Here is a 14,788-nt window from a genome sequence, read left to right on the forward strand (position 1 = left end):
GTCACAGGGCTGCTTGCCCCGCCCACACAGGTGTGCTCTGGCCAGGTCCCACTCTAGGTGTCTGTCATCGCGCTGCCTTGCCCCGGCCGCCGCAGGAATTCAACACCAAACACCGGTTTGTGTGTCATTGATCTTTATTCATAGTACAAAGTAAGGAGATACATTCGTTAAGAAGCACCGTGGCACTTTACAGTCTATTTCAATTTTTGACACTCGGGACGCGTTTCATCCACAGTTCATAATTTGATTTGTAAAAAAAAAAAAAAAGACACAAGATACACTGGAATACAAAATAAAATGTTACGGACGGAATATGTCAAACGTAAAGACTTTGACTGTTAAACAACAAATGTAAACAACTGAACGGAAATGTTGCGGATGATTAATTGCAGATACAAAAGAATAATGTTTATCTGATAGAAATATTCAAGAAACTGATAGAAAACACCAATTCAATATATCACTGACCTACTTTAATTCATGCTGAATTCAGTGTTTCTTTCTCATCTGTAGTTTGGCTAAAATGACGGAATTCAAAATTCCCCCGTTCTCTTTATTCAATAAAAAATTCCCATTACAAGGTCGTTACCACAGATTGGACCACAATATATCAAGTCGAATATATATAAAATATAAACAGAATAAATAAAACAAATGTGCCGTATGTCACAAAACTAGAAAACACAGCTAACTTCCCATTGAAAGTATTACAAATATGCAGAATCAGGAACATGTAATGACCTGGTCCTTTTTTACCATCGACACAAACCATCTCTTCAACAGCCCCTTGCAGAGGAGTAAAACTTTTCCGTATTGTTGCAGCGTAACCATGGCTATCATTATTTTTGGTCCATCAAGACCGCCGGCCTCGCAGGGTGTGGCAGCCGAAAACAACACGGCTGACACCTATTCAGTGGTTTTTTAAAAATTACACCCGCCGAAGTGTATTAACACTCCTCGAAACTTCAGTGAGCAGCCGGAGGGAGAGAGCGTGCAGGAATGACTGTAATTATACCGCAGTTAAAAAGCTGGATTCGAAGTGATTACATTTGATGAAGTAAAACATTAGAGAGTGTATATATGCACATCGCTCTTTGGAATATGATATACGATGAATGACTCTTTGGAGAGAAACACCCTTGCCAAAAATCCCCGGCGTGGAGAGAAGACAGATTTATTCCTGTCTTTTTTCACGATCACCCTCAAGTTTCGCCCTGCGGCTACTGTGCTCCCTAATAATCTCTCTTCACACACTTAAATAGTTTCAACTGTACTTAACTCTGATGTTTTCTTGCAGTAAACGGAGGCAGCAAGGTGAGAAGGTAAGGAGCCTCTAAGTCCCAAAACACTATTTGATTTACATCCACTTGCCTCCCTCCTTTCATGTATCAAAAAGGCAGATCTACTATTCATGCCTTTAGTGGAGGGGGAGGCAGCTGAGGTTGTACAGTCAGATTATAAAAGACATTCGCAGGCAAAATCCTTTAAATTGCGCCTTCCCTCGCAAGGAAGCCGATATTTAGACCTGAGGGAGATAAGGAGCCTTTCTTGTTGGTCCTCCCAGCGCTGCATAATTGTATGTGTTGGCGTGTGTGTGTGTGTGGATTGTGGATGGACGAGGGTGTGGTGGTGGGGATCACATCACCTGGGCTTACACCACCACCCAGCTAGGTTTCAGTGGTCCCCCTGAGTACTGCACATGGGGCGCTGGTCCTAAAGTGTCCGGCTCCTCTTCCCCCCCCGAAGCCTCCTCTGTGTCCGTCTCGATGGTCAGCAGCACCTGCAGGCGACAGAAGACATGTCAGCGGATCAGCACCCAGATAAACGCAGGCCATAGTAGCACAGCGCAAACCACCGGCTTATGAGTAATCTTCAGCTATTGCGTGGTTGGGTTCTGCATTCCCCGACCCAAATCTGGAAAGTATCCCAGTTTATTCCCAAGCCTGGAACACACTCTCCAGCAGCGGCAGCGGCGATTCCCAAGTACGACCCCGAAGGAGGAAAATTCCACAACTGTATAACATTTACGGCGTTTTAAACCTCCATATGTTTCCCTCTGTTAGGGGTCGACAGATATGGGGTGTTTTTTACAGATTTGGTTTTTTTTTAGACTGAAGCTGTAGCCAGTAGCCAATATTTTGTGCCGATATTCAATATCTTTACATTTGACCATTCTCACGCCAACAATTAGAGAAAAAAAATAAAAAATAAAAAACAAGGATTCAGTGTTTTCCCCACTTTATTCTTAGGAGAGTAGCAAAGCTTCTAGACCACGGGAAACTAAAACTCTCCATTCAAACCCTGGAGGAGGAGGAGGAGGAGGAGGAGGAGGAGGAGAAGAAGAAGAAGAAATCCAACAGAGAGCAGCAGATAGAAGACGAAGAAGACGAACAGCAGTAGCAGTGCGTACTTGTGTGGAATCTAACCAAAATGTCACATTAGAATCAATTCAGATCTTCCTATAGACAACCAGTGCAGTATTGATCAATTCTACAATAAATATGTAATCAATCAAACTGCATCATATCAGAGGTGGACGACACTGACTGGCTGATATCTGATCTTTAATAAAACACCAGTATCAGTCCCATATGTCAGCCTAACCCTCTGTAGTTCAAGCTTCTTGGATGAGTCTGATGTAATACAAGAAGCAGAGGCGGATAATTACCGCTGCCAATCCCCATCATATCATAACAGCAGCCACAACAGCATTGTGACTACAGTTTTGACCACAACCCCCGCCACGACCTCATCCTAATCAATGCCCCTCTATCTCTCTCTCTCTCTCGTCCTCCTCCACTCTGCTTTCCATAACATCAGTGCATGGAAATGAATCCTAAATGTCACTCTTATTCCCGCGATGAAGGGTTGATTTGTTGATGCCTGGCAGATGGCCAGGGATGAGGGGAAAGAGAGGGAGGGAGGGAAAGACACAATGCCAGTCACTTACAGTAATTCACCCTAAAAGTGTGTGCGTTCAATTTTTCCTGAGAAAGAGGGGAAAAAAAACATGGCACAGGCTTCTGCGCTGTGTGTAGGAGGCTATTATCATGACTCCCTGAATCACAACGGCAAGTCTGTTTTAGTTTCAACAGTCCAGATAAACCAATACTTAAACCAAGACACACAGGAGCCAAATAAAAAGTCCCATCATAACAGAGCATGCATGTCTTTCACAATTCGGTAACACTTTAATTGAAGTGGATGCATGATAATTATGGTCAAAGCATGATGTAAATGAGCAAAAAATTTAGGGGGTTGAATACTTTATAGGGCAACTGTATAGCTAATGACAATAATGTCGTTTTTGTCTGTCTGATAGCTGTCAATGCTTCAAATGGGCTTGCAATCGGCTTGTAATGCACTTCAAGTCAAGTGTTATCAACTATTCTATTGCACCATTTAAAATACACACAACTCAAAACCTCATCTAAAACAAAATGGCATGCGCTCCATTTTCCCCCAAAGATCGATTACGAGAGCTTGCACAATGACTCATATTTGCCAAGAAAACAAAGAGAACTAAGATGCTATCCAACAACAGTGGAGGGAAAAAATCTAAAAGGAATGATAAAATTTCACATGCTGAATACCGCAACTCAGAAGGAAGAAAGAAGGGAAGACAGGGAGAAGAGAGAGGCAAGTGCGATATCTGAAAGTGCCTGACTCAGTCTTTCTTGGACGGAACTCATCTGGGCCTGTTGCCCATTGGAAGTGTAGAGAGAGAACATGTGTATGGCTTGTGTGTGTGTGTGTGTGTGTGTGTACGCGCGTCCCCACCCTGTCCTCATCCCCCAAAACAACAGGTGCAGTTGACACCCAGCGTGACCGTGTGAATACACCAACCATCAGCACCCTGTTTCGCACATTAAAGCGCTCTTTTCTCCATCTAAACGCGGAGATACTCAAGTCTCACGTCCTTATTTGTGTCCCTCAGGGGTTTGAGATATACTTGGGATGCTTGGTGGGAACAGCCTTTTTTTTCCTTTTTTTCATATGGAGGGTTTTGTAACATCAAAAGTAATCCCTTCATGGGTCACTTGCACAGCAGATGGGGCCGTCTGATTCCTCTTCCTCTCTGTGAAGTGGTAGTCTAGTAGGAAGGATTTGACTTAGCATTTTCAGGGTTTCTGCAGGTTTCAGAAATCAAATTTAAGACTTTTTGAGACATTTTTTGAGACACTCCTTCATTCACAAGTAAAATAGTACATTTACCAATAATTGTAAATAGGCAAAAAAAAAAGTGAGAGACTCATATTTTATATATGGGCATCATCTGCTTTTGCAAAGTCCTGTCTCCCACTTTTTTTGCCTATCTACAGTTATTGGTAAATGTACCATTTTCTTTGTTCCATCAGCATAAATATCCTCCAACCAGATTTTGATGTTACACTTGTTCAAACTGAAAGGATTAATAAAACATAAAGAAAGTGATTCACTTAACCACAATTGAGAGACAGGATTAGTTTTTTTATATATTGTCAGAATCTGCTTTGTTCGCATTTGTTTATTTGCAGTGACTAAAAAAGAAAACCAGCTGGAAACTAGAGCTCTCTTTGCTCTACTGCGTTGGCAGAATATCATTAGACATGAATATCACTGGGTCTTACCCGGGACTCGTCATTGGTGACCCAGGGCAGCGAGTCGGCATTCTTGACAGGGCTGTCGCAGGAGTCGTCCAGGCTCTTCATCGTCTTGTACTTCCTCATCATCAGGCTGTCCACCACCCAGAACATGATGGACTACCAGAGAGAGAGACTGGTTACCAATGCTGCATGGGTAGACTAAATCATATACTTTCCTGCTCATAAATTTCAATATCTGCGTGAATTTGACAACTAGAGCTTGAAAGTCCGACTCACGTTGACGATGAAGGGTACGATGAGCATGACCAGCACCAGCTCTAGCTGAGGGTTAGCGATGTAGCTCAGTAACACCTCCTGCAACTGGAACAGAAGCAAGGAAACATTTTATATATTGACACTGGGACGATATTGGACAATTTTTAGAAAATATTGATCAATATTGCACTGGTTGTCTAGTGGGAAGCCCTTAACCTGAATTGATTCTAATGTGATATTTTGATGTGATTCTATACAAGTATGCATGACTACATTATTATTATCCTGGGTTTCAATGGAGAGTTTTAGTGTCCCATGATCTAAATGCTGTTTCAGAGGCTGACAAGAATGCAATTCTGGAGGAAACACTGAATTCTTGTAATTTTGGAGAAAGTTGACACATTTAAACATTAATTATCGGCACAATCACCCCTAGTTCCTGCACATTTTCCATTTCAAAATTCTCACTAACAGTAATACTAATGTTTATAATAGGGGCTTACTGTCTCAGCCCCTTCCCCTCTTCTCAAAGAGCATGGTGACAGTATTAGAACAAAGGAACCAGGGTCTCACAAAAACACTGAGGGCTTCACGAACCACAATCCCCTCCTATCTGGAAATGAAGCGATTGCCTTTTGATTTCTTGGAAGCGCATCTGTTGCTATAGCGAGGGCTAATGTGAATATAAATAAACAAATACGATCCCAAATGTCATGCAAACAAACAGGCATTCGAATATATTAACAATGTCTCCATGTTTCCATTAGAATCAAAAGGCAAGTCCTTTTTTCTTCTAAAACCTTTTATCTTCCAGTTGTTTTTTCTCTCTCTAGTCTCGATGACTTTCATCTCTCAATGTTGCTGGAACAAACAGAACAGAGCGAAAAAAGGACAGAGAAAAAAAGAACGAGAGAAGACTGTTACAACCCAAACATTAGCGGCTGCCTTTTCATCTCGTCTGGTTGACCTGATGAGGATCAATTTTGGATAATAAATAGTCTGTTTTTGTCACAATAAATAGAAATGAAAGGAAAATTTAAAAAGGCACACAGGTATTAAGAATCTTCTCCTGATTCACGCTCGACCCAGCAGCCTAGACTGGGTGTCTGTGTCCTGCCTCCGATCTTTTCAAGTATTTTTAGACAGTGTGCGAACGGTATTTTCAACTAGGAAGCTCGAATATCCCGTCTTTCCCACGGGACCTGAATGCAGCATAAGTAGCGGTGCAGTATTCTTACGTTGGACCAGCCGGGGACGAGCAGCACCAGGCTGATCACGCCTTTCTCCAGCACCATGATGAGCAGATAGATGCCGCACTGGCCCAGCCATGCCGCTGCCTGGGGGGGGTCACCTGGAGGGGCGAGAGGTCGAGACATCAAGACCATGTAGTGGAGAGTGAAATCTTATATGACTGCAAACATATAGTCAGTGTTCATGTGCTGGTCTAAACCAAGGCTGGAAGGAACAAGTTACATTTACTCGTTACTGAACTTGAGTAGCTTTTTTGTGTACTCAGTGGCTTTTACTGTGATTACATTTTAAATGAGCTACTCTTTACTTGTACTAAAGCAGATTTTTACAAAAGTAATTTTGTAAAATTTCAGGAAAATAACAGTACTTCTGCATGAGGAGGATATCTTAGTACTCTTTCCTCCCCTGGTCTAAAGCTATCCAAGAGGTTTGTTACATAGGCCTCTCATCGTAGCAGACACAAAGGAGACAAGTCTATCATTAAGACAGGGAGAGGGAGGATGAGAGGAAGAGACAGAGACAGAGACACAGAGAGAGAGAGAGAGAGAGAGAGAGAGAGAGAGAGAGAGAGAATGAAAGAAAGAAAGAAGGAAACAAACAAACATGTAAACAATCAAACCAGAGGCAGATATGACCATAAAAGGGGGAAAGGACCCATCATGTCCTGTTGTTTTTGGACTTGTTTTTACCAGTAGCTAGTTACAATAAACATTTACTATCGCAGTTTTGTAACACACCTATCTGGAAATCATAAGAGAAGTATTCACTGGAAACAGAGAGAGCAAATCAAAATATGAACCCGACTCTGATCCAGAAACAGAGCAGCTGCACTTTATATTCTGCGAGTTCCAAAAAACACTAGAGCAAATCCAGCGAACAGAGCCATGATAACAAGCTGTCCACAAGAGAAGTGGGGACGGTCGACTCCTCAGGCTTGGCAAGTTGTTTCAATGAAAACTTCCATTAGTGACGAGGAAAAAAACACAGTGGAATGAGTGAGTGTTATAATTGCTGTGAGGCTAATCCCTCTCTGAGGCCGTTGGGAATGTTTTCCAGACTCGACTGCAGCTGGAGACGCTGGCTCGCCTCCCCGTCTGCCTCCAGTGGGCCTACAGCGTCCTCCGGTGGTGGACGCCACAACTGTGTGTCAGTGTCATTTGCCTGATGCTGCCTTCAAGTGCTCCCTGCAAGCTCCTACTTTCAAGTTTGAAGATTGTAAAGACAATTTGTCAGGCATTCGAGTGCTTTTGGTGGGGAAAAAAATAAGAAAATGGACGCTGTAACAAAAGCTTTTGGATGGTTGTTGTTTTATTTTAGAAATAAAGCGGTAGAGATGCTGAGCAGAAGCACATGTTTCCCCACTCACCGTATTCTCCAAAGGTGAGTAACGTCCACTGCTTGTGCTCCACCAGCTTGGACACCACCTTGACCCCCAGCCAGATGACCAGCATCCCCAGCGTGGCGTCCAGCAGGAAGTTCATCAGATACCTATGGTTAAAAAACACAGGGAAATAATGTTCTCAGTGAGACCTTTCTATTGGTCGAGCCTCAGCTTAACATAACACGTTTGTCCAGTATGTGACTTACAGGGAACATGGGTCCTCTTTGGTGAGCGTGGACAGGAAGACGTTGGCAAAGTGGATGAACAGAGCACCGATGGCCTGCTTGGACGTGTCGAAAAACCTGGAAAAGACAGAGTGAACTGTGTTAAAACTAGGGTTCAACTAATTTGATTTCTATTTCTATAGACTTGACCTACTTTTCCAAACTTTTTCATGTCAAAGATGTGCTTAGACTTTGTCATAAGGAACCCCATCTGAGAGGATTTTTGCAGTTAGTTATGATTTAATAAGAACTGCACAAGTTTCTATACTGTATAGTTTAGATTAAATGAAACTTTAATGATCCTTGTGGGGAAATTGGAGTGATAACAAGGGTCTGAATGCCATTCCCATTCCAAATACTAAGAATAACATCTAGGCTAACCCTGGTTAAAACTATGTTCATCTAGGGAAGTGTGTACAATATTGGGTGAAACGAAGAAGAGGAGAGGAGAAGAGAGGAGAAGAGAGGAGAAAAGAAAACAAAAGTTTCTGACCAGATCCTCCATGGCCGTCTGATCCCTACAGGCTCCCGGAACCTTTTCACTGGAAACAAAAAAAAAAAGAAAAGCCAGTCAATCGATAACAACATTGCACCAGAGTTCTGTTGGCCTGGGGAAAAAAAAACATTAAATATTGTACAATGTCTTTGTGTGGGTGCAAACAGTATGACCTCCACAGTAAGCCTCATCTATCCTGGGGCTGTAGGGTGGAAGGGAGCCGGGACAGATAAAACACACAGGATCACACATCGTCCTTGCCACAGCGGGCTCAGGGCGAACTGGCTCACAGACACCCACTGTTCCTCTGCCTCACCGTCTCACAAGGTCAGACAATGTGACTCGCCATGTGAAAACAGGATCCAGGATTCCCATATCTTTTCTATCTCTAAATTCCATTCTTTTTCCAGACCTTGATTTCTCAACTGGATTTGAGGATTTTGGTTGGTGTTCAATTTGATGTACAAGTAAATATCACAATATTTGAAATGGCAGAGGCTCCACAACTACATAACAGCAGTAACGTGTACACTGGGGCTGAATGTAACAAGAAAGCTTGCTCTCAGTGAGTTTTCCCCTGTATAAATAAAGGTTTGAAGAATAGCAATTACTGCGATTCCCAAACTTTTCAAGCCAATGAAAGCATCAAATTCATTTTGCATAGACTTTCCAGAACTGTGAGGCTCTCAGACACACAAAAACACTAATTAGTGTATCTAGGCAAATGTCTCTGCTAGTAGAGTGAAAAACAGGCATTGCACGGAGAAGGTGGAGTGACGCCACACGCAGTTTCCCAATGTTTGCTCTGAAAGCCTGTTGGCTAACATGAGAATTTTTCGGTTGTCAGAAATGCTCCGGTTCGACTGTTCCTAAATATAAAGCTCGCATTAAAAGACCTGGAGTAGCTGCTGCAGATCCAGTGTCTGTCTAGATTATGCGAGGGCAGGCGTAAATGCACGTCAATGGAAGGAAATTCCCCAAAATAGCTTTGAGGAAGAGCACTCTAAACAAAGATTGGGAGAGGGAGAGATGCATTGTACAGACTAGGATGTGACTTGGCATACCGCCACTGTGCGGAGGGCTCTTAATGCTCCACTGCACAGAAATAATGTGGTGTAAATATTAACAGACGCATGTGCTTTGACCAAGAAAGACATGAGAGAGAGAGAGAGAGAGAGAGAGAGAGGTGGATATTGATTGCTTTACTAATAAGTAACTGAGTGGAGGTCAGAGCTCATTGATCCAGCTCACCCTCATGGCCTGGCCTTATTCTAAAACACTTCTCTGCTCCAAGGCATCGACTCAGTTGAACCCCGGCTGCTTGATTAGCTGATGAAAATCACAATGACTGCGCTGGCCTTTTAAAACCGCTCACACCCGCCACACTAATTTGTAGATCACATGCCAACACACACATGAAAGAACAGAACGATATAGATTGCATTGGTCGTGCATGTCTTTGCATATATGTCATTTCAATGTACATGTGGCATATTCGTATTTCAATGGCAATGGATTTAACCTGTAGGGAGGGAAACTGACAAAGTGAGCACACTTAGAAACGCTGAATTTAGGACAAAGTCTCAGTCAAAATAAATCACATCTAATTCAATCTCACTGGGCCAAATGTTTGGGTCCAAGGAGGAGTTACTATTTCCAGTCTATATACAGGTATATAGAAATAGATGGAGGCATCATTTTCCATCGGCCAAGAACCAACACACCTGACAGCTGGATCAAGTCAGTGTTATCATGGAACATTCATGGAAACAGATAGAGAAACACACTAAACCTATAGCCCAAATTAACTATAACCAGGGTTATAATTATAATAAACTATAATTCTAGGATTCAAATAGGCATCCATCATTTCACATATCTGGTTATTCTGACTCTGCGCCCTTATGCAGTAATAATAAACAAGTTCATAAAACTATATTTGATTTCAAAACAAAGGCCCACAAATGAAAAACTGGATGTACTGTGGAGGGTGTGTGAAAATGTGTTGCAACATGACCCACTGGCCAACTAAATATTAAGCTCTTCATCACTGGATTTAGAGATGTTTTCATTGGTCCCACCTGCCCCAGTACCAACACAGTACCAATGACTCTCTATACACACACCCCTAAGAAGTGTTAGCTGCATTTGCTGTATAAATATGTTAAAGAACAGTGCCTCCTATACCGCTACTGGTGAGATGCCCAACATTCTCCAAGTCAGCTGTCACAGAATCACAAGTTACTTAGCAATCAATGGCCCTTGTTCACTCTGAGTAGATCCACACTATGGCTCCAAGGCAGCATCTGGTTTTGTTGTCAAAGCATACATTCAGAATAATAAAATTTAAATTTTCCAATTCAACAATGAAAACTGGAAAACAATGTGTCCTGTTTATCACAGAGTATGGAGGGGGATTGGGACACATTTATTTTTACTGAAACGTTTTTGAGATACAGACTCAGACTACAGAATTTTACTGTTGTTGATTTAATATTTAATTGTTTAACTGTCTCTTTTATATGGCCAGGTGACTGTGCTGAGAGTGAAACCTATTAGAATTGTCACTTCTATAGATTCACTAGTAGGGATAATTTCTTGTGAATTACATTATAATGATGTGAAATTATTCCTCATTTTGCTGACGACCCCCTGTAACTCCCTCTGGACCCCACTGCGAACCACTGGTTTATTGCATTCATAAAGAAGCGGTAACACACCACTGTAACAAAATTTTAAAAAAATCAATATATGTTGTTATTATTATTACACCAAGCAATATAGCTAGTCCTTGAACAAGCCCTTGCCATGCGACAAATAGCAGGAGTGGTGATTTTCGGTTGGCGCATTAACTTGATGTGTTTATTGGGTGTTTAACAAAGGCTCTGAACGTGACTGACATCGGATCTATGTAGATTTAATCATGAGTAAGCCGTAAGCAGGCCTACTGTTGTGGGGCAACAATAATGAAACCCCTAATCATTTTCATTCTCTCGTATGGCGAGACCACCATACCAAAGTCCTTTAAAAAAATCTGGCATTTTGATGCTGTCTTGCTTATCGGCAAACATACACACCTGGTGGCACATACTTTAATAATTTAGCGAATTACTGGGGTTTTCTGGCAAATTCAACAAATAGATAATCCACGAAACAGCACTTTATTTCACTAAAATCTAAACTTTTAGAACTGCTTCACGTTGATCTCTACCGTCCATCATTGTGTATTTTAGTGGAAGGTGATTGTGGAAATAACAGGCGAACCAACTTCAAAAAATAAAAATGCCATCAACATAAGCACCGCTTAAGTGTATTTAATGTATGCCGAATTGGAGATTGGCAACTAAGAATTCATATTATGTCTTCAGTCGTGTTCTGTCAGGTATGTCCCTTTGTCAATAAGCAAGGCAACGTTTAACTGGCAGATTTTTTAATGCAGTGTGGCGTAACGTTCTCTCCTTACAAGAGGCTAACCCCACAATAACAAACGTCAACAAATCGCCACGTGGACTAGGGTGGTCCTTTAAATATAAGTTTCGACGCTTTGTGTATTTCCAATATACTCTACACCACTAACGTTACATAAATGCAAGAAGCCTTTATTAAAATGTTTTAAGAAACAAGAGTCGCCAGGTTGTGGCTGATCAAATACTCACGCATCAGCGTACTGAAGGCGACGATAGCCAGCAGCCCCTGGATCAAGACGCCAAACCTGTCCGTGAGAGCTCCGTTATCACAGCCGTGGGGATTCGCTTTGCTAATATCAGACATATTTGTAATTTCAAAAGCTGCATTTTTGACTAATCTTTTCACCAGAAAGATCCCGTTGTACCCGTACATGTCCATGGTGACAAGTTTAAAAAAACAACACAGCCGTGTGAGACAAAAGGAAAGGGGGGGACACTTCCTCGGTTGGAAAAGAAGGATTTTTGCCTTTCTTTACTTGGGAAAAACAACCCGCCAGGTTTGTAAACAGGCGAGACTCGATACAACAAGGTGAAGTCCGTTCAGTGTTCAAAGTCGCTTATGTTGCATCTCGTCATGGAAAAGTAAATTGGAGGCTCGATTTTCCGACTCACATCCATGTTTTTGACAAGAAAAACACAAGTGTCAAGCAGCTAAAATGCAAAATATAACTTCCGGTAAAAAAAAAAAGTCAAAATAAAACGGCTTTGGGAATAATTGTGCCATTGCAGCGGGTTAAAATTGACTGATGCTAAGGGTTGAGACCTTTTACAACATGAGATACATTTCAATTCAGCACACATCCAATAATCTTTAGTTTTATATATAAAAGCAATCGCTTTTCCAAGTCCTTTATCCCCTCTGCTGTCCGGCTGCTCAATACCTTATAGCACTTTTTTGTTTGTGTGCATTATATTTATTTATTTATTCTATTTTTATTTATTAACAGAGCTAGGAGGTCTTCACCCCCCCCCCCCCCCCCCCCTTTTTTTTTTTTTTTACTCTATGTATGTACATGTAGGCCTATTGTGAGTCTATTGTTCAGTGTTGCTGTGAGCTGTCATATGCAATTGCCCTTTTAGGGATTAATAAAGTTGTCTTGAATCTTGAATCTTGAATCTTGAAGACAGTACTTTTTTTTTTTTAAATTAACTTTTTGATTTGCAGGGCAGCGTTAAGTTTTTTTAATTTAGTTTGGTGAGGTGTTCTTTCTATTCAGACAGAATGGCACGTATCACTGTTAAATACACCCCAATACTTAGGGTGTGTTCACATGATTCCAGTTTTTTCAAACTGCCAGCATGTTTTGTTTTTTACATGAAAGCATGGAAAGCGGCCGCAGACACTTTGAAAAATGCTGATGCATTTTAGACAGAGAGGAACACAACTTGAGAAAAGTTCTACTTTTAGGAGAACCTATGACATGGACCGGCCAGTCAGAATAAAGAAGTGGGTAGGCAGGCTACAACCAAAAACAACATGGAGAAAGTATGCTACTTGTAAAATAGTAGTTAGTAGCCTACTATGATCAACGTGTCAGTGAGGAGCACATTGGCTGTTGCTGGAGTTTCCCCTGTGTGTCTGAGAGTGTCAACTACATGCAGCTAATCCATAGAAACAGTGCACGAGCGCTTTTCCAAATTATCAGCACAAAATATTGTTGAGGCTGCTATTATTCCGCTTTTTTAATAGCTGCCACGAACATGAACACACCATTACTTCTTTTGTTTTCCCGAGTGACAAGTTTCACGCTTTTATTTTGAACGGAAATTCACCAAACTTCCCGGTCTTGCTCTGGCTAACTTGACGCGTCTCTGACGTCACCTCTAGAATTCCTTGAACGGGCGCGAGGCTGCTTTGGTGCCTTGTTTGTGGCAATATGCACTCGCGCGCGCGCGGCGGGGAACCGCAACGAGCCCGAGGGCCCAAAGAGGTACCTCGCGACCTCACGTGAAGCCATCATGAAAAGATAATTTAGGTTTCAAGTCACAAGTAGGCTATCATACCCTCCTCCTACCAGTTGCATTGCTTTGGCTGCTGTCAGACAGGAAGAAAAAACTTGGAATGAAGGCATGAGTATTCATCATCATCAACATCATCATCATCACCATCATCTTTCATCTTCTTCTTCTTCTTCTTCTTCTTCTACTTCTTCTTCTTCTTCTTCTTCTTAATGATTACAACGGGCCATTTAATAATATATGATCATTCTGGGATCGCAGGAATATTTTGTAATATTTATTGTGGTTCTGACCTTTAACCTCAATATTTAGTTGCTTATAATGTTGACAATTTAAGAATTTAAGTTAAATATACCCATCTATATCAAACTTCAGCAATATATTAAGACTTCTTTTAGAGCTGCATTATATGAGTAAATTATTTTGGACTAAAATGTCAACTGGAACGTTAAAATTCCAAGGTCACAATGTGACTCCAGGTTGAGATAAATGTAGAGTAACATGGAAGCTCCACTTCCATTTCTGAGTTTGATCGTTTAGGAGAGAGAGAAGAGATGGCTCTGTTTTTAAATAGCAAAACCACACAAACAAACAACGATAGTCTAGTTACACTATTGACTGTAGTGGAACTTACAAATCTCTATAGAAATAAAACCATACAGGCAGCACATTATGTTCGATATCGTTATTGATATCGTTTATTGAGAAGAAATGCAAGACAAAGGGTTTGTAAGGGGGGGGGGGGGGGGGGAAGTGGATGGAGGGGGGTTGGGTGTGTGAGAACAGGTGTTAATGTGCTCACATTGAAGAATTGGAGGATTTGTTAGAGTCTGAGTTGAGAGTTGACTCTATCTTGTCCTCCTTGTTCTTCTTCTTTTTCTCCTTACGCTTTGGAGTAAGGGCATCGACGATTCTACGCAGGAAGCTCCGCTTCTTTTTCTTCTTCTTCTCCAAAAGTTCATTGAGGTCCCTCTCCAGAACAGCAAGCTTATCCGCCATGAAGGCTTTTCTCTTTGCCCACTCTCGCTCTTTCTCCTCCAGGGTCTGCTCGTTGTCAATTTTGGCCTTGAGGAGACCAGCTCTCTCCTCCTGCTGCTGGAGGAGGCAGCTCTCTAGCTTCTGCTCAGTGTGCTTTAGAGCAGCCGTGTTTCTGGTTTCAGCCTGGGCCT

The 14,788-nt window shown here is 41.8% G+C and overlaps 1 protein-coding gene across 1 annotated transcript; it reads right to left on the minus strand.

Moving 5' to 3' along the window:
- Positions 1-116: 116 nt before the first annotated feature.
- tmem110l (transmembrane protein 110, like) lies at positions 117-12,270 on the minus strand. Its single transcript, XM_071920580.2, has 8 exons — positions 11,850-12,270; positions 8,191-8,239; positions 7,680-7,775; positions 7,459-7,580; positions 6,080-6,192; positions 4,863-4,946; positions 4,611-4,742; positions 117-1,780 (listed from the first exon to the last, which is right to left on the minus strand). The coding sequence occupies exons 1-8, from the start codon at positions 12,037-12,039 to the stop codon at positions 1,652-1,654; spliced, it is 915 nt and encodes a 304-aa protein (XP_071776681.1). The 5' UTR covers positions 12,040-12,270; the 3' UTR covers positions 117-1,651.
- Positions 12,271-14,788: the final 2,518 nt, after the last annotated feature.

Source organism: Centroberyx gerrardi, chromosome 24 (assembly GCF_048128805.1).
Source record: "Centroberyx gerrardi isolate f3 chromosome 24, fCenGer3.hap1.cur.20231027, whole genome shotgun sequence".
NCBI classification, from domain to species: domain Eukaryota; kingdom Metazoa; phylum Chordata; class Actinopteri; order Beryciformes; family Berycidae; genus Centroberyx; species Centroberyx gerrardi.